Raw genomic sequence first — 23,376 nt, 5'->3', positions numbered from 1 at the left:
GTCCACACACACACACACACACACACACACACACAGGTCAGTGCTCATTACAGCAGCTCTGAAGATGGCGAGGACTGAACTGGATTTCTTTGTCTGTCACATTCAGTTTATGTCATCACACACACACACACTCTGTCACAGTCAGTGGAGTGTGACAATCTGTAACTTCCTGTCAAAGTGAATACTGCATGTTTTACGGTGACTATCCGACAGTAATAAAACGAGGTACAGACGAGGGCTCAGTTACCTCTCCATCACTGACTTAAAAAAACAAATTAAAAAAACGTGAAAAGAAGTGAAAGCTGCAGCTGTGGCTGAAATATATTTCTCTTCTTCTTATCTTTCAAACCTCACAGCTTGCTCAGAGTTTGTTTAATACGATGATCTGTGCTCATAAACTCTGAGTTGATACCCAGCTGTTTGTGAGCGCTCAGTGTGACCTGATGTCGGCTTAGTGAAGATATGCGACTTCAGATAACCTGCTTCCTAGTACAGACCTCTGCACTGTGACGGATCTGGGTTGTTGGCGCCCTCTGCAGGTGGTGAGAGGACATGCAACCGACCCGCCCTTCACTCACAACAACAAAAAGAACACAGACACAGCGTCGTCTTCAGACTCATTTCCACCATTTTTAATCTGTAATCGAAGTGTCGACTCTTCAGATGTTCACTGACACAGACTCGCAGCAGATAGAAAAATATCATCTGAATAATAAAATAACAACAGTTTTTAAAACGTCAACGGATTCATCGGGTTTTTCTGAAGCTGCTTCAGTTTTAACACCGACAGGGAAAGAAATCCACACAGACAAAATCAAACACTTTCTCTTTACTCCACATTTACTCTTATCCACTCCAGTGAGGACAATAAAGAGTGCTCATATAATATAATATAATATAATATACTATGATATAATATATGTAAAGGTTTTGTTTTGTTGCTGACGAACCTTCCTGTGAAATCTCTCCTCGTTCTGATCTGCTCCAGTTTAGGTCTCGGGATAGTAAAACCAGGTTAAGAAATAAACCAGGTAAAAAAAAAACTGAACCGGGTTTAAAACAGTTTCAGACTTTTTAAAATCAAACTTCATGCTTTGTCTCGACGGTGCCTTTTCTTGTAGCAGCTCTGACCTCTGACCTCCATCACACCTCCTAATGAAGACATCGGCCCTTGGTCACTTTTTGGTCCCCGGGATGATTCAGTTACATCGTGGTTACTAATGGTAACCGTAGGTCCATGAGTACAGCTGGAGCTCTCTACAGCCAATCGGATTTAAGTTAAGTTGATCTGAACTTATCCCCGAGCAGACAAGAAGGAGAAAACCAGATTCTGATGTTTCAACCAAACTGTCCCTCCAGCTCAAACAAGTCAGTTTATCCATTTACACCGCTTCAACACTGAAGTCCACCAGCGGAGTCGACTGTGCAAACTCAGCTAACTTAGCTAGCATTGATAAAACACAAGCTAGCCGAGCTGACGCTGTGTGAAGTTAGCACCATTTTAGCCCAGCAGGCCACGACGTGTTTGTCGGCTACATCTCAGGAGCAGCTAAAAGTAGCTAACGGGCTAGTTAGCATGGTACCAAGGTACAGTCTTCGCTTCTCTCAAAGACAACGGTCATCTGTTGTGTTGCCATGGAAACCACTCTCTGGTCTTCATTCTACTTCTGTGACGGTGAACTTCCAGAGTCGGCCGAAGGCAGCCAGAGGTGGGTCATAGGTCAGTCCGCTGCTGGTTTTTTTAACCCTGAAACCTTCTAAGTCCTGTGATCCTTCGGTCTGATCCTGAAGGAGCCGGAGCGCCGGGATTTCAGCCGCTGGACTGTGGAGGCCTGTGGACTCTAGAACACACAACACATCATTAACACCTGTACTGTCAACACCTGTACTGTCAACACCTGTACTCTCAACACCTGAACCAAAACACTTGTATTTTTAACACCTGTATCTGTCTTGTAGACAGGGTGAAACCCTGTGTGCCTGGATTTCACTTTGTGTACACAATAAATCTTAACAACAACAACAACAACAACAACAGGTCTCGGTGTGCACAGAGTTACCTGAATCCCGTTTGACTCACCTGCTGTTGTTAGGACCACAGGATGAATGCCAAAGAGAAAAATAAAAACAGGAACAGAAACTGAAAGACAAAAGATTAAAGCGTCAGGTGGAGGTCATAAAAACCAGTGTAGATGTGTTGCCATGGTAATGGAGTGCAGTGATGACCCTATCAGTCCAGTAGAGTTACCTTCTCCTCCAGCTCTTTAATCTGTCGCTTCTGTGCTTCAATAAACTCCTCCAGGTCCTTGTTCCTCTGTTACACACACACACACACACACACACACACACACAAACAACACACACAAGCCCATGCAAACACACAATTATAAATTAAACTGAAACAATTAAAGTATATTTGTATGTTTACATGTTTACCTGTTGTTTAAATGTTGTTTACATGTTGTTTATATGTTTACCTGTTGTTTACATGTTTACCTGTTTACATGTTTACCTGTTGTTTACATGTTGTTTACATGTTTATGTGTTGTTTTCATGTTAACATGTTGTTTACATGTTTAACTGTTGTTTACATGTTTACCTGTTATTTACATGTTTACCTGTTGCATGAGTTGCAGTAGGTCCATCCTCTCTCGGAGGATCTGGGCGTCTCTCTCTCTCAGCTCAAACATCAACGTTCGTTTCCATTGGTCCATTGCTCTCCTAAGCCCCTCCCTCTCATCCTCCGTCAGCGTTTCCGACAGACGACCCTCCTCCATCTTAAGCCCCTCCTCCTGCTGCAGAGCTTCAAACAGCATGGCCTCCAGCTCCAGGATCCTCTGTGAGAAACGGGTTTTGATGTGATCACAAAAAGCACTTACTATTAATTACTATTATTATTATTATTATTATTAATTATTATTATTATTATTCTTATTAATTATTATTATTATTATTCTTATTATTAATTATTGATTATTTCAAAAACCAAAACCGTGTTTTTTTTCCTTTTTGTTGTCTCCGCTCTCTGACCTTGTGTGCCTGATCCATCGACTGCTTCCTATAGTCCAGCTCCTCGTCCAGGTAACCCTTCTGTTTACTGAAGCGGTCCTGAAACCAAACACAGGTACAACAGGTAAACAAGTCAATAACAGCAACAGGTACACAAGATCCTAAATCCAACACTCAGAGGTCAGGGGTCACTATTAGAGGTTCAGGTGTGACTCTAACAAACACACTGAACAAAGCTGCAGTTTCTTTGTTTCAGTTCTACCTCAAACACTTTATTATCACTGATCTTTAAAAACATCCTAATCAAATAAACTCATAAAACACAAAACCATGAAACATAAGAGGAGGATGTTTCTGAGACTGTCATCCATCACTGCAGTGTTTTTGTTTTACCTTCTCACTCTCGATGTCCAACATCTTCTGCTGCAGAGCCGATTTGGTCACCTCGATGGACTCCAACCACTGAGCACACAGACAGGTCCAGATGGACAGACAGGAAGAGACAGACAGAGAGGTGCAGAGAGTCAGGGGGCGTGGACAGAGCGGGGGGGGGGGGGGGGGGACCCAGATTGTGATCAACTGCTAGGTGAGTATGTGGAGAAACGAAAGGCTACAGGAAGTGGTTTCAGCAGGAGCCGGCTGCTGCTGACTGGGTGGTAGGGGGTGATGGGTGTACTTGGAGGACAGGGTCATCGTCAGGGTGTGGGTGGGGACAGCAGTCTGGGCATCAGGGAGGTCTAGAGGAAGCTGTGGCTCTGAGCAGGTGTAATCAGGTTTATGTTCAGGAGTGTGTGCAGATGTGTTCAGGTGTGTCTGTTACCTTCTCTGCCAGAGTGAGCACAGTTCTGGCATGAATCACCACCACCTGCTCCTCATTGGACAGATTCTGCAGAAAACACGACAGCAGGTCAACGACATTTCAACAACAACAACAACAATACATCAACAACATGTGAACAATATGTCAACAACAACAGGTCGACAACACATCAACCGATAGCCAACAACAAGTCAACATGACGACGACACTTCAACAACATTTCAACAAAATGATGTAAACAACATGTCAATAACAACAACAACACGTCAACAACATGTCAACAATATGCACAGCATTATTTAAACTTTATTTGAAACACAAACATGTACAAAAGAAATTGAACATACACTTACGGCGTTATCTCCCAGAATGTCGAGCTTCTTCATCAGCTCACTGATCACAATCTCCTGAGGAACAAACGTCACCGAACATCAACAGGAAGTCATGTCATCAATCAGACAGGTGTGCTCAGGTGAGTCTACAGGTGAGGCTACAGGTGTTTCACTCAGGTGAGTCTCAGATGTGCTCAGGTGAGTCTACAGGTCTGTTACTCAGGTGAGTCTACAGGGGGGTCTACAGGTGAGTCTACAGGTTGGTCTACAGGTGAGCCTACAGGTGAGTCTACAGGTGGGTCTACAGGTTGGTCTACAGGTGAGCCTACAGGTGAGTCTACAGGTGAGTCTACAGGTTGGTCTACAGGTGAGTCTACAGGTGAGTCTACAGGTGAGTCTACAGGTGGGTCTACAGGTGTGCTCAGGTGAGTCTACAGGTCTGTCACTCAGGTGGGTCTACAGGGGGGTCTACAGGTGGGTCTAAAGGTGAGTCTACAGGTGGGTCTACAGGTCTGTTACTCAGGTGAGTCTACAGGTCTCTAACTCAGGTGGGTCTACAGGTGTGATCAGGTCAGTCTACAGGTGTTTAACTCAGGTTAGTCTACAGGTCTCTAGATCAGGTGAGTCTACAGGTCTCTAACTCAGGTGAGTCTACAGGACTGTAACTCAAGTGGGTCTACAGGTGTGCACAGGTGAGTCTACAGGTGTGCACAGGTGAGTCTACAGGTGTGCTCAGGTGAGTCTACAGGTCTGTTACTCAGGTGTGTCAACAGGTCTCTAACTCAGGTGAGTCTACAGGTCTCTAACTCAGGTGAGTCTACAAGTCTCTAACTCAGGTGAGGCTACAAGTGTGCTCAGGTGAATCTACAGGTGTTTCACTCAGGTGAGTCTACAGGTCTCTAACTCAGGTGAGTCTACAGGTGTTTCACTCAGGTGAGTCTACAGGGCTCTAACTCAGGTGAGTCTAGAGGTGTGCTCAGGTGAATCTCATGTGTTTCAGTCAGGTGTGCTGTTACTCACAGTGACTCCCTCGGCCTCGCAGTAGATCTGCAGAGGACTGAGGCCTTCTGGGAAAAGGTAATGATTGAAGCTAATGGCAGGTGAGCGTCTCTCCCGCTCCTACAATGGTTACCATGGAAACAGAGAGAAAGTCAGTGTTACTCTTTTGTCTTATGACCGTTGCTGTTGTTATTTGTTTTATTTGTTATTTTTTTTACCTCAAGCTCTAAAATACGAAACTCCAGCAGCTCGTTCTGATCTCTGACATCCTGAATGTCATTTTTCAGACGCAGGTCTTCACCTTCCATCTGACGCACCTGAGCCATGACACAGGTACACAGGTCAAAGGTTAACATGTACACAGAGTCAGAGTCAGGTTGTCATAGTGATAGTGTCGTTGTAGATGTTTATATAATCTTTATTTAAAACACCTTCTCCACCAGCTCCTGATTCCTCTGATACAGCGCCTGCTTCTCCTCCACCCACTTCACATCCTGAGAGACAGACAGGTAGAGAGAGGTGGAGACAGACAGGTAGAGAGAGAGGTGGAGACAGACAGGTAGAGAGAGAGAGGTGGAGACAGGCAGGTAGAGAGAGAGAGGTGGAGACAGGCAGAGATGGAAAGAGAGATACACCTGATCAGCTGGGATTGTGATGTCACAGATAAGTCTACGGTCTGATTGGAGGAGCAGCTCATGTAAACAAACAGTGTCATAAATTCATGACTGATGATGTCATAGTTTTAGTATCAGCTCGTTAGCGTTTTAACCATGGACACAGATAATTGAAGAAATGCTGCACATATGTATATAGCTACTGTGGTAACATAATTGTGTGTGTGTGTGTGTGTGTGTGTGTGTGTGTGTGTGTGTGTGTGTGTGTGTGATGTTACCAGTCCTTGTTGTTTCAGAGCTGACTCCAAATCTACAACTCTGCACTCATATCGACTGATTTCACTCAGCAGCTGCTCTCTGGTCTGAAACACAGAATACAACCATCAACCTGCTGCCTCGTCCTGTACACAGAACACAACCATCAACTCGCTGCCTTGCTCAGAGGCGGGCTCACTTTGATCTCCTTCTCGGGGTCGTAGTTCCCTCCGCTCGTCTCCGTCAGCAGGGCGTACGCTCGCTGCAGTGCCTGATACTCCTGAGTCAACTGGCGGTAACGGAGCTCCCCGTCCTCACGCACACACACCTGAGACACACAAACAAGTCAGACCAGTAAAGGCGCGCATACACTGTACGACTGTATGAAAATCATGGTGGAATGTCAACACATCTAAAGGAGGGTGAAGAGACATCAAACAGGCAGGCTGCTGTTGCCATGGTTATTTCAGATGCTCGTGGCTCTGCTCTCACTGACAGAGTGTGTGCAGACGTACAACCAAAGCATAGCGTTAGCTTCCAACATAAATATACATTTTTACAATAATGACACAGTCTAAACACTGGAGAAGTGAACTGTGTATTCTTTATATACATTATAACCTATTTGTGTGGATCGTGTTTGTGTGTGTGTGTGTGTGTGTGTGTGTGTGTGTGTGTGTGTACCTCCTCCGGTTCAGTATCTGGAGTTCTGTCCGTGTGAAATGAAAGAGACGATCCATCAGAGTCCATCGAGGCTTCCTCATCATAACCATAGAACGTCTCAATAACCTACAAACACACACACACACACACACACACACACACACACACACACACACACACATAAACACTCATCAAATCACAAACACTAGTATTTCATATCATATTGTGTATAGTAGTAAAAGCAGCTGTTGTTCTCACCCTGCAGGCTCTGATGGTTCGTTTCCTCCTCACAGAGTCCTGCCGTCTGTATCTCAACAACATGTCTCTCTCCTGAGCAACACAGCAACACAGCAACACAGTAAACATCAGATTCCTAATATTTACAGAACTATATTCATCAGACAGTTCTAAAACTTTACGATTCTACTTTATCTTCAGGTGAATTCATGTTACATGCTGTGGTAGCTGTGTCTCTGTTAGCTGTGTCTCTGTTAGCTGTGTCTCTGTTAGCTGTGTCTCTGTTAGCTGTGTGTCTGTTAGCTGTGTGTCTGTTAGCTGTGTGTCTGTTAGCTGTGTGTCTGTTAGCTGTGTGTCTGTTAGCTGTGTGACTGTTAGCTGTGTGACTCTGTTAGCTGTGTGACTCTGTTAGCTGTGTGTCTGTTAGCTGTGTGACTCTGTTAGCTGTGTCTCTGTTAGCTGTGTCTCTGTTAGCTGTGTCTCTGTTAGCTGTGTGTTTGTTAGCTGTGTGTCTGTTAGCTGTGTCTCTGTTAGCTGTGTGTCTGTTAGCTGTGTGTCTGTTAGCTGTGTCTCTGTTAGCTGTGTCTCTGTTAGCTGTGACTCTGTTAGCTGTGTGTTTGTTAGCTGTGTGTCTGTTAGCTGTGTGACTGTTAGCTGTGTGACTCTGTTAGCTGTGTGACTCTGTTAGCTGTGTGTCTGTTAGCTGTGTGACTCTGTTAGCTGTGTGTCTGTTAGCTGTGTCTCTGTTAGCTGTGTCTCTGTTAGCTGTGTCTCTGTTAGCTGTGTGTCTGTTAGCTGTGTCTCTGTTAGCTGTGTCTCTGTTAGCTGTGTGTCTGTTAGCTGTGTGTCTGTTAGCTGTGTCTCTGTTAGCTGTGTCTCTGTTAGCTGTGACTCTGTTAGCTGTGTCTCTGTTAGCTGTGTGTCTGTTAGCGGTGTCTCTGTTAGCTGTGTCTCTGTTAGCTGTGTCTCTGTTAGCTGTGTCTCTGTTAGCTGTGACTCTGTTAGCTGTGTCTCTGTTAGCTGTGTGTCTGTTAGCTGTGTCTCTGTTAGCTGTGTGTCTGTTAGCTGTGTCTCTGTTAGCTGTGTGTCTGTTAGCTGTGTCTCTGTTAGCTGTGTCTCTGTTAGCTGTGTCTCTGTTAGCTGTGTGTCTGTTAGCTGTGTCTCTGTTAGCTGTGTCTCTGTTAGCTGTGTCTCTGTTAGCTGTGTCTCTGTTAGCTGTGTGACTCTGTTAGCTGTGTCTCTGTTAGCTGTGTCTCTGTTAGCTGTGTGTCTGTTAGCTGTGTGTCTGTTAGCTGTGTCTCTGTTAGCTGTGTGTCTGTTAGCTGTGTGTCTGTTAGCTGTGTCTCTGTTAGCTGTGTGTCTGTTAGCTGTGTGTCTGTTAGCTGTGTGTCTGTTAGCTGTGTGTCTGTTAGCTGTGTCTCTGTTAGCTGTGTGTCTGTTAGCTGTGTGTCTGTTAGCTGTGTGTCTGTTAGCTGTGTGTCTGTTAGCTGTGTGACTCTGTTAGCTGTGTCTCTGTTAGCTGTGACTCTGTTAGCTGTGTGTCTGTTAGCTGTGTCTCTGTTAGCTGTGTGTCTGTTAGCTGTGTCTCTGTTAGCTGTGTGTCTGTTAGCTGTGTGTCTGTTAGCTGTGTGTCTGTTAGCTGTGTGTCTGTTAGCTGTGTCTCTGTTAGCTGTGACTCTGTTAGCTGTGTGTCTGTTAGCTGTGTCTCTGTTAGCTGTGACTCTGTTAGCTGTGTGTCTGTTAGCTGTGTCTCTGTTAGCTGTGTGTCTGTTAGCTGTGTGTCTGTTAGCTGTGTGACTCTGTTAGCTGTGTGTCTGTTAGCTGTGACTCTGTTAGCTGTGTGTCTGTTAGCTGTGTGTCTGTTAGCTGTGTGACTCTGTTAGCTGTGTCTCTGTTAGCTGTGTCTCTGTTAGCTGTGTCTCTGTTAGCTGTGTGACTCTGTTAGCTGTGTGTCTGTTAGCTGTGACTCTGTTAGCTGTGTGTCTGTTAGCTGTGACTCTGTTAGCTGTGACTCTGTTAGCTGTGTGTCTGTTAGCGGTGTCTCTGTTAGCTGTGTCTCTGTTAGCTGTGTGACTCTGTTAGCTGTGTCTCTGTTAGCTGTGTGTCTGTTAGCTGTGTCTCTGTTAGCTGTTTGTCTGTGAGCTGTGTCTCTGTTAGCTGTGTCTCTGTTAGCTGTGTGTCTGTTAGCTGTGTGTCTGTTAGCTGTGTGTCTGTTAGCTGTGTCTCTGTTAGCTGTGTGTCTGTTAGCTGTGTGTCTGTTAGCTGTGTGACTCTGTTAGCTGTGTGTTTGTTAGCTGTGTGTCTGTTAGCTGTGTGACTGTTAGCTGTGTGACTCTGTTAGCTGTGTGTCTGTTAGCTGTGTCTCTGTTAGCTGTGTGTCTGTTAGCTGTGTGACTCTGTTAGCTGTGTGTCTGTTAGCTGTGTCTCTGTTAGCTGTGTCTCTGTTAGCTGTGACTCTGTTAGCTGTGTCTCTGTTAGCTGTGTCTCTGTTAGCTGTGTGTCTGTTAGCTGTGTCTCTGTTAGCTGTGTCTCTGTTAGCTGTGTGACTCTGTTAGCTGTGTCTCTGTTAGCTGTTTGTCTGTGAGCTGTGTGTCTGTTAGCTGTGTGTCTGTTAGCTGTGTGTCTGTTAGCTGTGTCTCTGTTAGCTGTGTGTCTGTTAGCTGTGTCTCTGTTAGCTGTGTCTCTGTTAGCTGTGTGTCTGTTAGCTGTGTCTCTGTTAGCTGTGTGACTGTTAGCTGTGTCTCTGTTAGCTGTGTGTCTGTTAGCTGTGTGTCTGTTAGCTGTGTGTCTGTTAGCTGTGTGTCTGTTAGCTGTGTGTCTGTTAGCTGTGTCTCTGTTAGCTGTGTCTCTGTTAGCTGTGTCTCTGTTAGCTGTGTGTCTGTTAGCTGTGTGTCTGTTAGCTGTGTCTCTGTTAGCTGTGTGTCTGTTAGCTGTGTCTCTGTTAGCTGTGTCTCTGTTAGCTGTGTGTCTGTTAGCTGTGTCTCTGTTAGCTGTGACTCTGTTAGCTGTGTGTCTGTTAGCTGTGTGTCTGTTAGCTGTGTCTCTGTTAGCTGTGTGTCTGTTAGCTGTGTCTCTGTTAGCTGTGTGTCTTTTAGCTGTGTCTCTGTTAGCTGTGTGTCTGTTAGCTGTGTCTCTGTTAGCTGTGTGTCTGTTAGCTGTGTGTTTGTTAGCTGTGTGTCTGTTAGCTGTGTGTCTGTTAGCTGTGTCTCTGTTAGCTGTGTGTCTGTTAGCTGTGTCTCTGTTAGCTGTGTCTCTGTTAGCTGTGTGTTTGTTAGCTGTGTGTCTGTTAGCTGTGTGTCTGTTAGCTGTGTGTCTGTTAGCTGTGTGTCTGTTAGCTGTGTGTCTGTTAGCTGTGTGTCTGTTAGCTGTGTCTCTGTTAGCTGTGTCTCTGTTAGCTGTGTGTTTGTTAGCTGTGTCTCTGTTAGCTGTGTGTCTGTTAGCTGTGTCTCTGTTAGCTGTGTGTCTGTTAGCTGTGTCTCTGTTAGCTGTTTGTCTGTTAGCTGTGTCTCTGTTAGCTGTGTGTCTGTTAGCTGTGTCTCTGTTAGCTGTGTGTCTGTTAGCTGTGTCTCTGTTAGCTGTGTGTCTGTTAGCTGTGTGTCTGTTAGCTGTGTGTCTGTTAGCTGTGTCTCTGTTAGCTGTGTCTCTGTTAGCTGTGTGTCTGTTAGCTGTGTCTCTGTTAGCTGTGTGTCTGTTAGCTGTGTCTCTGTTAGCTGTGTCTCTGTTAGCTGTGACTCTGTTAGCTGTGTCTCTGTTAGCTGTGTCTCTGTTAGCGGTGTCTCTGTTAGCTGTGTCTCTGTTAGCTGTGACTCTGTTAGCTGTGTCTCTGTTAGCTGTGTGTCTGTTAGCTGTGTCTCTGTTAGCTGTGTCTCTGTTAGCTGTGTCTCTGTTAGCTGTGTCTCTGTTAGCTGTGACTCTGTTAGCTGTGTGTCTGTTAGCGGTGTCTCTGTTAGCTGTGTCTCTGTTAGCTGTGTCTCTGTTAGCTGTTTGTCTGTTAGCTGTGTCTCTGTTAGCTGTGACTCTGTTAGCTGTGTGTCTGTTAGCTGTGTCTCTGTTAGCTGTGACTCTGTTAGCTGTGTCTCTGTTAGCTGTGACTCTGTTAGCTGTGTCTCTGTTAGCTGTGTGTCTGTTAGCTGTGTGTCTGTTAGCTGTGTCTCTGTTAGCTGTGTGTTTGTTAGCTGTGTGTCTGTTAGCTGTGACTCTGTTAGCTGTGTGTCTGTTAGCTGTGTCTCTGTTAGCTGTGACTCTGTTAGCTGTGTCTCTGTTAGCTGTGACTCTGTTAGCTGTGTCTCTGTTAGCTGTGTGTCTGTTAGCGGTGTCTCTGTTAGCTGTGTCTCTGTTAGCTGTGTCTCTGTTAGCTGTTTGTCTGTTAGCTGTGTCTCTGTTAGCTGTGACTCTGTTAGCTGTGTGTCTGTTAGCTGTGTCTCTGTTAGCTGTTTGTCTGTTAGCTGTGTCTCTGTTAGCTGTGACTCTGTTAGCTGTGTGTCTGTTAGCTGTGTCTCTGTTAGCTGTGACTCTGTTAGCTGTGTCTCTGTTAGCTGTGTGTCTGTTAGCTGTGTCTCTGTTAGCTGTGTCTCTGTTAGCTGTGTCTCTGTTAGCTGTGTCTCTGTGTCTCTGTTAGCTGTGTCTCTGTTAGCTGTGTCTCTGTTAGCTGTGACTCTGTTAGCTGTGACTCTGTTAGCTGTGTCTCTGTTAGCTGTGTGTCTGTTAGCTGTGTCTCTGTTAGCTGTGTCTCTGTTAGCTGTGTCTCTGTTAGCTGTGACTCTGTTAGCTGTGTCTCTGTTAGCTGTGTCTCTGTTAGCTGTGTCTCTGTTAGCTGTGTCTCTGTTAGCTGTGTCTCTGTTAGCTGTGTCTCTGTTAGCTGTGTCTCTGTTAGCTGTGTCTCTGTTAGCTGTGACTCTGTTAGCTGTGACTCTGTTAGCTGTGTCTCTGTTAGCTGTGTCTCTGTTAGCTGTGTCTCTGTTAGCTGTGACTCTGTTAGCTGTGACTCTGTTAGCTGTGACTCTGTTAGCTGTGTCTCTGTTAGCTGTGTCTCTGTTAGCTGTGTCTCTGTTAGCTGTGTGTCTGTTAGCTGTGTCTCTGTTAGCTGTGACTCTGTTAGCTGTGTGTCTGTTAGCTGTGTCTCTGTTAGCTGTGACTCTGTTAGCTGTGTCTCTGTTAGCTGTGTCTCTGTTAGCTGTGTGTCTGTTAGCTGTGTCTCTGTTAGCTGTGTCTCTGTTAGCTGTGTGTCTGTTAGCTGTGTCTCTGTTAGCTGTGTCTCTGTTAGCTGTGTCTCTGTTAGCTGTGACTCTGTTAGCTGTGTCTCTGTTAGCTGTGTGTCTGTTAGCTGTGTCTCTGTTAGCTGTGTCTCTGTTAGCTGTGTGTCTGTTAGCTCTGTTAGCTGTGTCTCTGTTAGCTGTGTCTCTGTTAGCTGTGTCTCTGTTAGCTGTGTGTCTGTTAGCTCTGTTAGCTGTGTCTCTGTTAGCTGTGTCTCTGTTAGCTGTGTCTCTGTTAGCTGTGTCTCTGTTAGCTGTGTCTCTGTTAGCTGTGTGTCTGTTAGCTGTGTCTCTGTTAGCTGTGTGTCTGTTAGCTGTGTCTCTGTTAGCTGTGTCTCTGTTAGCTGTGTGTCTGTTAGCTGTGTGTCTGTTAGCTGTGTCTCTGTTAGCTGTGTGTCTGTTAGCTGTGTCTCTGTTAGCTGTGACTCTGTTAGCTGTGACTCTGTTAGCTGTGTCTCTGTTAGCTGTGTCTCTGTTAGCGGTGTCTCTGTTAGCTGTGTGACTCTGTTAGCTGTGACTCTGTTAGCTGTGTCTCTGTTAGCTGTGTGTCTGTTAGCTGTGTCTCTGTTAGCTGTGTCTCTGTTAGCTGTGTGACTCTGTTAGCTGTGTCTCTGTTAGCTGTGTGTCTGTTAGCTGTGTGTCTGTTAGCTGTGTGTCTGTTAGCTGTGTCTCTGTTAGCTGTGTCTCTGTTAGCTGTGTGTCTGTTAGCTGTGTCTCTGTTAGCTGTGTCTCTGTTAGCTGTGTCTCTGTTAGCTGTGTGTCTGTTAGCTGTGTGTCTGTTAGCTGTGTGTCTGTTAGCTGTGTGTCTGTTAGCTGTGTGTCTGTTAGCTGTGTCTCTGTTAGCTGTGTGTCTGTTAGCTGTGTGTCTGTTAGCTGTGTCTCTGTGAGCTGTGTCTCTGTTAGCTGTGTGTCTGTTAGCTGTGTGTCTGTTAGCTGTGTCTCTGTGAGCTGTGTCTCTGTTAGCTGTGTCTCTGTTAGCTGTGTCTCTGTTAGCTGTGTGTCTGTTAGCTGTGTCTCTGTTAGCTGTGTGTCTGTTAGCTGTGTCTCTGTTAGCTGTGTGTCTGTTAGCTGTGTCTCTGTTAGCTGTGTCTCTGTTAGCTGTGTCTCTGTTAGCTGTGTCTCTGTTAGCTGTGTCTCTGTTAGCTGTGACTCTGTTAGCTGTGACTCTGTTAGCTGTGACTCTGTTAGCTGTGTCTCTGTTAGCTGTGACTCTGTTAGCTGTGTGTCTGTTAGCTGTGTCTCTGTTAGCTGTGTCTCTGTTAGCTGTGTCTCTGTTAGCTGTGTCTCTGTTAGCTGTGTCTCTGTTAGCTGTGACTCTGTTAGCTGTGTGTCTGTTAGCTGTGTCTCTGTTAGCTGTGTCTCTGTTAGCTGTGTCTCTGTTAGCTGTGTCTCTGTTAGCTGTGTCTCTGTTAGCTGTGTGTCTGTTAGCTGTGTCTCTGTTAGCTGTGTCTCTGTTAGCTGTGTCTCTGTTAGCTGTGTCTCTGTTAGCTGTGTCTCTGTTAGCTGTGTCTCTGTTAGCTGTGTCTCTGTTAGCTGTGTGTCTGTTAGCTGTGTGTCTGTTAGCTGTGACTCTGTTAGCTGTGTCTCTGTTAGCTGTGTGTCTGTTAGCTGTGTCTCTGTTAGCTGTGTCTCTGTTAGCTGTGTCTCTGTTAGCTGTGTCTCTTCCTGCACGTCTTCTGTTAAAAACACAAACTGTTTCACACCGATGGACGAACTGATCAAAGTACAGACTAAAAAACAAAGTAGGCTCATGACAGCAGCTGATTAAATACTTACAATAACATTCTTCACATAACCGGCCGTCTCAAGAGCCTGAAAGCACAAACCGTTTTACTTTAACTTCACTTTCTTTACTTGAATCAAGCAGCCTAAGCCTCCTGCTATTTTAGATTTCAGAAACCATTTCAATGATATGCTTTTGTAGTAGACGTACTGCATTCATTAAAGTATCTGAAGTAGTAGCTTTATTAGTAGAAGTGTTAGCAGTATTTAGAGTGGTGTTAGCAGTAGGCTACATGTAGCACAGCAGTAATTAAAGAAGTATTTGCAGTATAGTTGCAGTGTTTGAAGTATTTGTAGTATTTCTTGGCGGTGTTTGCACCTTGGAAAGGTCTTCGATGATGTGTTGCTGCTCCAGGACTTGTAAGCGCAGAAACTCCATCTCGCTGTCGTCCTGGCTGTAACCATGGTAACTGGAGGAGTGGCTGCGATCCAGGTCGTTCAGAGAGCTCGGCCTCCTCTGTGAAACATCAAAAAAACACACCTGAGGTCACCTGACAGTGATGTCACTTCCTGTCTGCAGAACTCTAGAGGTTTTCAAAATGGACAAAGTAGGCTGAGTTCTGAACAGCTGGATTGATGACATCACACCGCTGTATGATGATGTCATAGTGCTGTATGATGATGTCACTGATTGTGAGTACTGTTATTAAAGAACACAATCATAATTTCATACAAAGTCTCACATATAATCAAATATATAACAAAATGTGAAATGAAATAATTCCATTTAGAATTTAGTATAAAACATTTTTTTTTTCATTAGTTCTTTATTTAAACAGACCGACCCTACAGGTGAACTGGTCATGGTCTGCAGGTTTACAGGTTAGACTGGGACTGACCCAGCTCTCAGACTGTGTTGTTCCAGGTGTGTTATGGATACAAGAGTACAGGGTTTCAGGTTACCATAGTTACCATCTCCATGTTCTCCTGGGTGACGAAGCGGAGCTTGTTGTCGAGGCGACGCAGAGCGAGAGCGAGCTCCTCGTTCTTCCGGCTCAGGCGCTTGTTTTTATCGAGGAGAGGAAGAAACTGGGACTCCGCCTCCCGCAGGCGCTTCAGCTGCACCGGGAAGACACAACACAGGAAGTACGCAAATTATAAAATACACAAACTACTACAAATGTGTAAAAAAAATACTTATCACCGTTTAATGGTCAGGGTTAGAATCCCATGTAAGGTGTGTGTTTGTGTGTACCAGCTCGTTGCGTTCTTCAGACAGCAGAGCGTTTCGATCCTCCAACTTCCTGACGACCGAACTGAGCTCAGCGATCTTCAGCTGAAACCTGCGAGTGTCCCGATCCTCCTGAGTCTGTGACACACAACAACACAGACACACACACACACACACACACACACACACATATACACACAAAAAAATGTCTACAGGACGTGTGGGGAAAAAATCACTAAAGGGGTGTAACGAGCATTTCACCAACAGCCGTCCAATCACAGAACTTCACAGACGGTCAATGATGTGCTGTGTTATGAACACCATATTTAATTACCATATTTACTCTGGATCATGTTTATCATAAGCAGCAGGGCTACAAAGTTATAACAGACAAAGTAAGAGTGCTGGTCGTTTCAAAAGAAGTGCAGTGGTCATTGTAGTTGTCGTGGTGATACTACAGTGGTGTGATAGAATTGTATTATCTCTGTAGATGTAACAACATTTAGCTCGTTCCCTGGGCTGAAGACAGAATGATAGGGTTGGCTGTGACACTCTGTGTCTCCCCTCATATTTGGCTTTGTTTGTCAGACTTAGTGGCTGCTCTCCATTGTCTTAAAACTTCAAATTCTTATTGTGTCAAATCACAAGTTTAGCTTTTTGTTGCAGTGATGGAAGTCATGGAGGTCATTATGGAGATTTTTTTAACTTGAAGCTTCAACAAAAGCACACACCTGTACAAGATGATTACAGTCAGAACGAGGAGGAATCTACAAAATGTAAATGAATGAGACAATACAGCATCACCTGAGTCAGAGTCAGGAAACACCTGAGTAGTCTCCTGTCAACTGTGTTGTTTTAGGAATCTTTGACAGACAGAGACAGAGAGACAGGAAGTGTTTGGAGAGAGAGAGAGAGGGTGGGCGACATGCATCAATCAGCATCAGGACAGGGAGTCGAACCTGGGACAGGTGTGACGAGGACTATGAGCTCTGAACATGAGGCACCTGACCTACTGACCAAGGCAAACCAGCACCACACCTGAGCTTCATTTTTAAAAATCAAACATGGTCGCTGCTGCAGAACGCAGAAAGAAAATGTTTATCTTTTTAAAAAAACAACACGTGATGTTTACATTTTTGGTCATACAGAAACAGCTCAAAGTTTCAGCTCACATGTAGAGATGCTGCAGAGATGGTCTTATTACTTCTGACCACCAGGGGGCAGTATAAACTTTCTGTTCTTTAATGCAACTGTGAGCAGAAGAAGAAACCCTGCCTGCTGAACGATTCCAATAAATGAGAGGATTATGGGAAACAGAGGAGAAGAGGATCCATCTTTGTGATGACGTTCTGAGTGTTTGGATGGTTTAGATTAGTCAAGCATTGGTCACATGTTTGATGATGTCATTATGACTCTGCAGAAGGCGGAGCTTGAGATGGGATGCCATGGATAAAACTCAGATGTCAAACAGTGACAGGAAGTAGATTTAAATCATGCAGAACAAGCAGGAGGAGGCGGGGCTTACAATGTGAGCAGAAGTGTTAGGGGCGGGGTTAGGGCCTTGGCCAGGAGGGGTAAGCCCCGCCCTCTGGGCATCTCTCAGGACTGCGATTTGCTGCTCTGCAGCCTGAGTCTGCAGCTGGAGGCGGTGGGCGTGGCCAGCCTGAAGGCCGAGGGCTTTATCCAAAACACTGACCGCTCTGTCCTTCAGCTTTATCTCATCCATCTAAAGGGAGACAGACAGGTGGGCAGAGACAGACAGGTAGGGAGAGGCAGACAGGTAGGGAGAGACGGATAGGTGGGGAGAGACACACAGGTACAGAAAGACAGACAGGTAGGTAGGGACACATGGTCCAGAGAGACAGACAGGTACATAGAGAGTAAGAAAAGTGAAAGACAGAGAGACAGGTTGGAGAGGGGACAGAGGTGAGGTTATATGTGGGGCGGGGTTAGACACACAGGTAAGGGGGTGGGGCAGTCAGACAGGTAAGGGGCGGAGTTAGGCAGACATGTTAGGTTCGGGGTTAGACACACAGGTAAGGGGGCGGGGCAGTCAGACAGGTAAGACGCGGGGTCAGAAGGATCAGTTTCAGTTTTTGAATGTTAAACAGGTAAAGATGAACCTGCAGCTCAGGTGATTCTGTTTCTTCCTCCCCTGTTTCTGTTTCATTTAATCTGTGATAAAATCTCCCTGAATGACATCATCACCAAAAAAAGGAAGCACATCAGGTAGTAAACAACTTCTCTTTACCTGTGATACCTGAGCATAGTAAATGCTGAGTGACATCACCCATCTGTTACTGCAGCGTGCCTGTGACAGTCGCCAGATGGAAATGCTGTCTCAACCTAACTTTCCGTCAACCTAACAACAGGCTGAGAACTGGAGCTGAGGCGGGTTTTAAGCATCTTGACAAACCGTGAAATCAAGCCCACCCAACCAAAATCTATTTTTTGTTTCAGGCTGTAAAAAAAACAGCATTTTGTTTGAATGGAGTTTGAATGTGACTTTCATGTCACTTGGAGCCGGCCTCAAGTGGACACATGAGGAACTGCAGCCAAGGTTTCTGCTTGTACCTGAGGTAAACCTACCTGAACCCAACTTTAATTAATCAGAGAAGGAGAACTGAGCTAAGGAGCAGACCAGAACCACATCAATCTGAGTTGACATAGAACAACACCCGAGGTTAACACTTCAGGTTCAGCTCTCGGCTTCAGGATGACCACGGTGAGCTAGCTGACCTGTAGCGCTCTATAATCTGAGAAGAAATATTTCCTGTTGCAGAGTCAAAGGTTTGTTTTTGTTTTTCTGGAGAAATGAAGAATGTCTCCGTTCCATTACAACATTATAGAATGGTCTCACCATGGTAACTAAATTATTCTCTATCTAAAAAAGAGGTGTAAATGTCCACTAATTCATGATAATGAAAACATTAAAGCTTCTTCATACAGTTACCTCAATGATTGAGTCTTTATGGTATGAAAATTCAGTGTGCCTTGTGTAGATTCATTGTGTGTTATCGTGTTGCTGTACCAGTCTGTGTCTGACTCCGTCTGTTCTTTGTGAGCCTCTCAGTCTCGTTGTTTTGTGTTCATAAAGATTCATTCATTCTTCAGTGTGGAGAAAATAAACGTCTGTTTCTGTGTTTCTAGCATAAACATCTTCCTTAACAACTCAAACCAAAGAGCTTCAATCTTAAACTGTAAATGTGACAAATACAAGATGAAAACAAGAGAATAAAATCTTGATAACACTTTAATGATGCAAAAAAAAAAAAATTCAGTTTATTAAACCACTTTCATTTCCCAGCTGCTCAGAGTCTAACCTTTGTGTACTCTGGTTTGTGTTAAAGAATGTTGAAAATTGTCCAGTGTCTTTTTCAAAACTGATTTTAATCAACTTCCAGTTTTTTTGTTCAGTCATGAAACAAAACAAATTCTAAATATTTTTCAAACTTTACACAGGAAGCTGCAGGCGGAAACAGGAAGTCCACGTGTCAAGAAAGTTTATGGATAAAGAATAAATTTTTTCACATCTGAGCAATGAACAACTCCACAGTCTGAACAGACGACTCTACAGACGACTCTACATTCTGAACGGACGACTCTACAGATGACTCTACAGTCTGAACAGACGACTCTACAGACGACTCTACAGTCTGAACGGACGACTCTACAGACGACTCTACAGACTGAACGGAAGACTCTACAGTCTGAACTGACGACTCTATAGACAACTCTACAGTCTGAACAGACGACTCTACAGACGACTCTACAGACTGAACGGAAGACTCTACAGTCTGAACTGACGACTCTACAGACGACTCTACAGTCTGAACTGGCGACTCTACAGACGACTCTACAGTCTGAACTGACGACTCTACAGACGACTCTACAGACTGAATGGAAGACTCTACAGTCTGAACTGACGACTCTACAGACGACTCTACAGTCTGAACTGGCGACTCTACAGACGACTCTACAGTCTGAACTGACGACTCTACAGACGACTCTACAGTCTGAACGGACGACTCTACAGACGACTCTATAGTCTGAACGGACGACTCTACAGTCTGAACGGACGACTCTACAGACTGAAAGGACGACTCTACAGACTGAACGGAGGACTCTACAGTCTGAAAGGACGACTCTACAGTCTGAAAGGACGACTCTACAGACTGAACGGAGGACTCTACAGTCTGAAAGGACGACTCTACAGACTGAACGGATGACTCTACAGACTGAACGGACGACTCTACAGTCTGGAAGGACGCCTCTACAGTCTGAACGGACGACTCCACAGTCTGAAAGGACGACCCTACAGACTGAACGGATGACTCTACAGACTGAACGGACGACTCTACAGTCTGGAAGGACGCCTCTACAGTCTGAACGGACGACTCTACAGACTGAAAGGACGACCCTACAGTCTGAACGGACGACTCTACAGTCTGAACGGACGACCCTACAGACTGAAAGGACGACCCTACAGTCTGAACGGACGACTCTACAGTCTGAACGGACGACCCTACAGTCTGAAAGGACGACTCTACAGTCTGAAAGGACGACTCTACAGACTGAACGGACGACTCTAAAGTCTGGATGGACGACTCTACAGTCTGAACGGACGACTCTACAGTCTGAACGGACTGAAAGGACGACTCTACAGTCTGAAAGGACGACTCTACAGTCTGAAAGGACGACTCTACAGTCTGAAAGGACGACTCTACAGACTGAACGGACGACTCTACAGTCTGAACGGACGACTCTACAGACTGAACGGACGACTCTACAGACTGAACGGACGACTCTACAGTCTGACCGGACGACTCTACAGACTGAACGGACGACTCTACAGTCTGAACGGACGACTCTACAGTCTGAAAGGACGACTCTACAGTCTGAACGGACGACTCTACAGACTGAACGGACGACTCTACAGTCTGAAAGGACGACTCTACAGTCTGAACAGACAAGTCTACAGTCTGAACGGACGACTCTACAGTCAGAACGGATGACTCTACAGTCTTAACGGACAAGTCTACAGTCTGAACGGACGACTCTACAGACTGAATGGACGACTCTACAGACTGGACGGACGACTCTAAAGTCTGGACGGACGACTCTACAGTCTGAACGGACGACTCTACAGTCTGAAAGGACGACTCTACAGTCTGAAAGGACGACTCTACAGACTGGACGGACGACTCTACAGTCTGAAAGGACGACTCTACAGTCTGAAAGGACGACTCTACAGACTGGACGGACGACTCTACAGTCTGAAAGGACGACTCTACAGACTGAAAGGACGACTCTACAGTCTGAACGGACGACTCTACAGACTGGACGGACGACTCTACAGTCTGAAAGGACGACTCTACAGACTGGACGGACGACTCTACAGTCTGAACGGACGACTCTACAGTCTGAAAGGACGACTCTACAGTCTGAAAGGACGACTCTACAGTCTGAAAGGACAACTCTACAGACTGAACGGACGACTCTACAGACTGAACGGACGACTCTACAGAATGAACGGACGACTCTACAGTCTGAACGGACGACTCTACAGTCTGAAAGGACGACTCTACAGACTGAACGGACGACTCTACAGACTGAACGGACGACTCTACAGAATGAACGGACGACTCTACAGTCTGAACGGACGACTCTACAGAATGAACGGACGACTCTACAGACTGCTGCTTACGTGATGCAAAAAAGTAACAACAGACATGTTTGCTGTGTGTGTGTGTGTGTGTGTGTGTGTGTGTGCGTCTGTGTGCATGTGTGTGTGTGTGTGTGTGTGTGTGTGTGTGTGTGTGTGCGTCTGTGTGCATGTGTGTATGTGTGTTCGTACCAGTCGGCGTATCTCTCTCTCACAGTCTCTCTTGGTTCGGTTCAGCTCCTCCTGGTGTTGGTGATGAGCAGATCGGAGCTCGGCTGCTCTGGCCTGGCTGGCCTGTTGAGCAGCTGTCAGAGCTTCCTCAGCACTCCGTTTTGCTCCTCGCAGCTCCTGCCCCTCCTGCTGGAGGCGACAGCGCTCTGCCTCCCAGCTCCGCCTCGCCTCCTCCACCTCTGCTAGCAAAGCGCTCCTCACCTGAACAACCACAGAACACAGTGTCACCTGAGGGAGAGGGGACTTAATTACCCCTCACACCTGAGGATGTGCAGCCTAATACCCCAACGGACCTGATGAGAAAGAGCTTAATTATCCCTCAACACCTGAGGAGGAGGGGCTTAATTAACCCTCACACCTGAGGAGGAGCTTAATTAACCCTCACACCTGAGGAGAAAGAGCTTAACTACCCCTCACACCTGATGATGTGCAGCCTAATACCCCAACGGACCTGAGGAGAAAGAGCTTAATTACCCCTCAACACCTGAGGAGGAGGGGCTTAATTAACCCTCACACCTGAGGAGGAGGGGCTTAATTAACCCTCACACCTGAGGAGGAGGAGCTTAATTACCTCTCAACACCTGAGGAGGAGGAGCTTAATTACCCCTCTCACCTGAGGAGGAGGGGCTTAATAGCCTTCACACCTGAGGAGGAGGAGCTTAATTACTCCTCTCACCTGAGGAGGAGGGGCTTAATTAACCCTCACACCTGAGGAGGAGGGGCTTAATAGCCTTCACACCTGAGGAGGAGAGGCTTAATTACCCCTCACACCTGGGGGGTGGTGGCTCACCTTGTCGGTGGATCCGTCTCTCAGCGTCAGCACGAGTCCGTTCAGACGTTGTATCTCGCCGTCTTTGATCTTGATGACCCTCATTAGCTCCATCTCGTGTTGCCGAAGTAACGTCTCCCTGGTTACGGCAAGCTCCTTCTGCTTCTCCTCGTGGAGTTTGGTCTTCAGCTCCGTCACGGCGACGGTCGCTCGGTGATGCTCCGCCTTCAACTCCTGGCTCTTCTCTCTCTCCAGGCGGCTCACCTGAGGACACGCAGGACTCTGAGTACATCAGAGCTTCTTTAAACAGACACAAATAGGAATGGGATTTGTAGTTCTTACCTTGTTTTTCTCTTGTTGTAGTTCTATTTGGATATCTGTCAGTTTGGCTCTTAGCTCCTCGTTGGCTGCTTGAAGGGTTGCCATGGCATCAGGTCGCTCCCCCTTTCCCCGCGCCCCCGCCCCTCGCTTTGACATCACCTCCACCTGCAGGCTCCGCCCCTTAATGACCTGTCTGTCGATCAGAGGGTGGACTACATCCAGACCTGTCAGAGATACAGACACAATGTAAACAGTGACCATCATCTTCATCACCGTGTTCACCATCAGAACTTCATCTTCCGGTTGTCACGACAGTAATGATCGTGAAGATAGTAAGTAGTGTGATTACTAGTATCCAGGCTTTGGAGGGTTAGTAGTTAGTTGGTGAGTTAGTTGGCAACTTCCTGATCACCTGAAACCGATGACACGTGAAACACACAGGTAACCAATATTAACCAACAGCCGTACATGCAAACACCATCCAACATGCAGCACACACACAAACACACACACACACACACACCCACATTTGGCTTTACTGAACACACACACACACAGATGTAGATCACTCACCGTCCAATAGAAAGCTTTGGACACTGCATCGCTTTGTGTGTTAGTGTGTGTGTGTCTATGTGTGTGTGTCTGTAGGCTAGCCTCTTGTCCTAAGCATGCTAACCAGTTAGCCTCACTGCAGCTCACTGAGTGTGTGTGTGTGTGTTTGTGTGTGTGTGTGTGTGAGTGTGTGAGTGTGAGTGTGATGACAGCCTCAGCCTCCACCTGTCTCACTGCCTCTCTCTCTGATTACCTGTCTCTCTCTCTCTCTCTCTCCCAGTGTGTGTATGTGTGTGTGTCAGCAGTTAGCTGCTGTCAGTATGTGTGTGTAAGTTTGTGTATGTGTGATTCGGTGCTGTTAGCATCTCTGCAGCCTCTACTGCCGTCATCCTCCTCCTCCTCTTCCTCCTCCCAGCATCCTTCAGTGTGACACAGAGCTGCAGCACAGAGCTCCACCGCCATCTGCTGGACGATCCCTGTCATTACACCTTCACCATTAAATCATTATTAACACCTTTATCGCCATTGTAATTATAATTATATCATCATCATCCTCACCATTACCACCATTATGATTATTATCAAACTTTAATCATACCTTAAAACCTCTCCGACAGGTGAGTTTAAGTTGTTCACATGATGAATAAAATAAATAAATAAACTCTAAACTCTATTCTCAAATGTAAAGATAAAAATGACCTCAG

The 23,376-nt window shown here is 45.9% G+C and overlaps 1 protein-coding gene across 8 annotated transcripts; it reads right to left on the bottom strand.

Moving 5' to 3' along the window:
• Positions 1 to 605: 605 nt before the first annotated feature.
• Positions 606 to 23,089, bottom strand: jakmip3 (Janus kinase and microtubule interacting protein 3). Of its 8 annotated transcripts, XM_065949290.1 has the most exons (25): positions 22,694 to 23,089; positions 22,470 to 22,532; positions 22,142 to 22,344; positions 21,821 to 22,063; positions 20,992 to 21,231; positions 16,660 to 16,860; positions 15,159 to 15,272; positions 14,867 to 15,022; positions 14,283 to 14,420; positions 13,958 to 13,993; positions 6,951 to 7,022; positions 6,714 to 6,818; positions 6,229 to 6,357; positions 6,053 to 6,136; positions 5,592 to 5,654; positions 5,379 to 5,477; positions 5,182 to 5,280; positions 4,177 to 4,236; positions 3,830 to 3,895; positions 3,403 to 3,471; positions 3,031 to 3,108; positions 2,619 to 2,837; positions 2,249 to 2,314; positions 2,081 to 2,140; positions 606 to 1,841 (listed from the first exon to the last, which is right to left on the bottom strand). In XM_065949290.1, the coding sequence occupies exons 3-24, from the start codon at positions 22,274 to 22,276 to the stop codon at positions 2,090 to 2,092; spliced, it is 2,523 nt and encodes an 840-aa protein (XP_065805362.1). In that variant the 5' UTR covers positions 22,277 to 22,344; positions 22,470 to 22,532; positions 22,694 to 23,089; the 3' UTR covers positions 606 to 1,841; positions 2,081 to 2,089. The 8 variants fall into 8 exon arrangements, with proteins under 8 accessions (XP_065805362.1, XP_065805361.1, XP_065805363.1 ...); XM_065949289.1 differs by lacking the exon at positions 22,470 to 22,532; XM_065949291.1 differs by lacking the exon at positions 22,470 to 22,532 and having other exon boundaries at positions 4,183 to 4,236.
• Positions 23,090 to 23,376: the final 287 nt, after the last annotated feature.

This window comes from Labrus bergylta, chromosome 21 (assembly GCF_963930695.1).
Source record: "Labrus bergylta chromosome 21, fLabBer1.1, whole genome shotgun sequence".
In the NCBI taxonomy this organism is placed as follows: Eukaryota; Metazoa; Chordata; class Actinopteri; order Labriformes; family Labridae; genus Labrus; species Labrus bergylta.
This window is presented reverse-complemented; position numbering and strand designations above follow the sequence as displayed.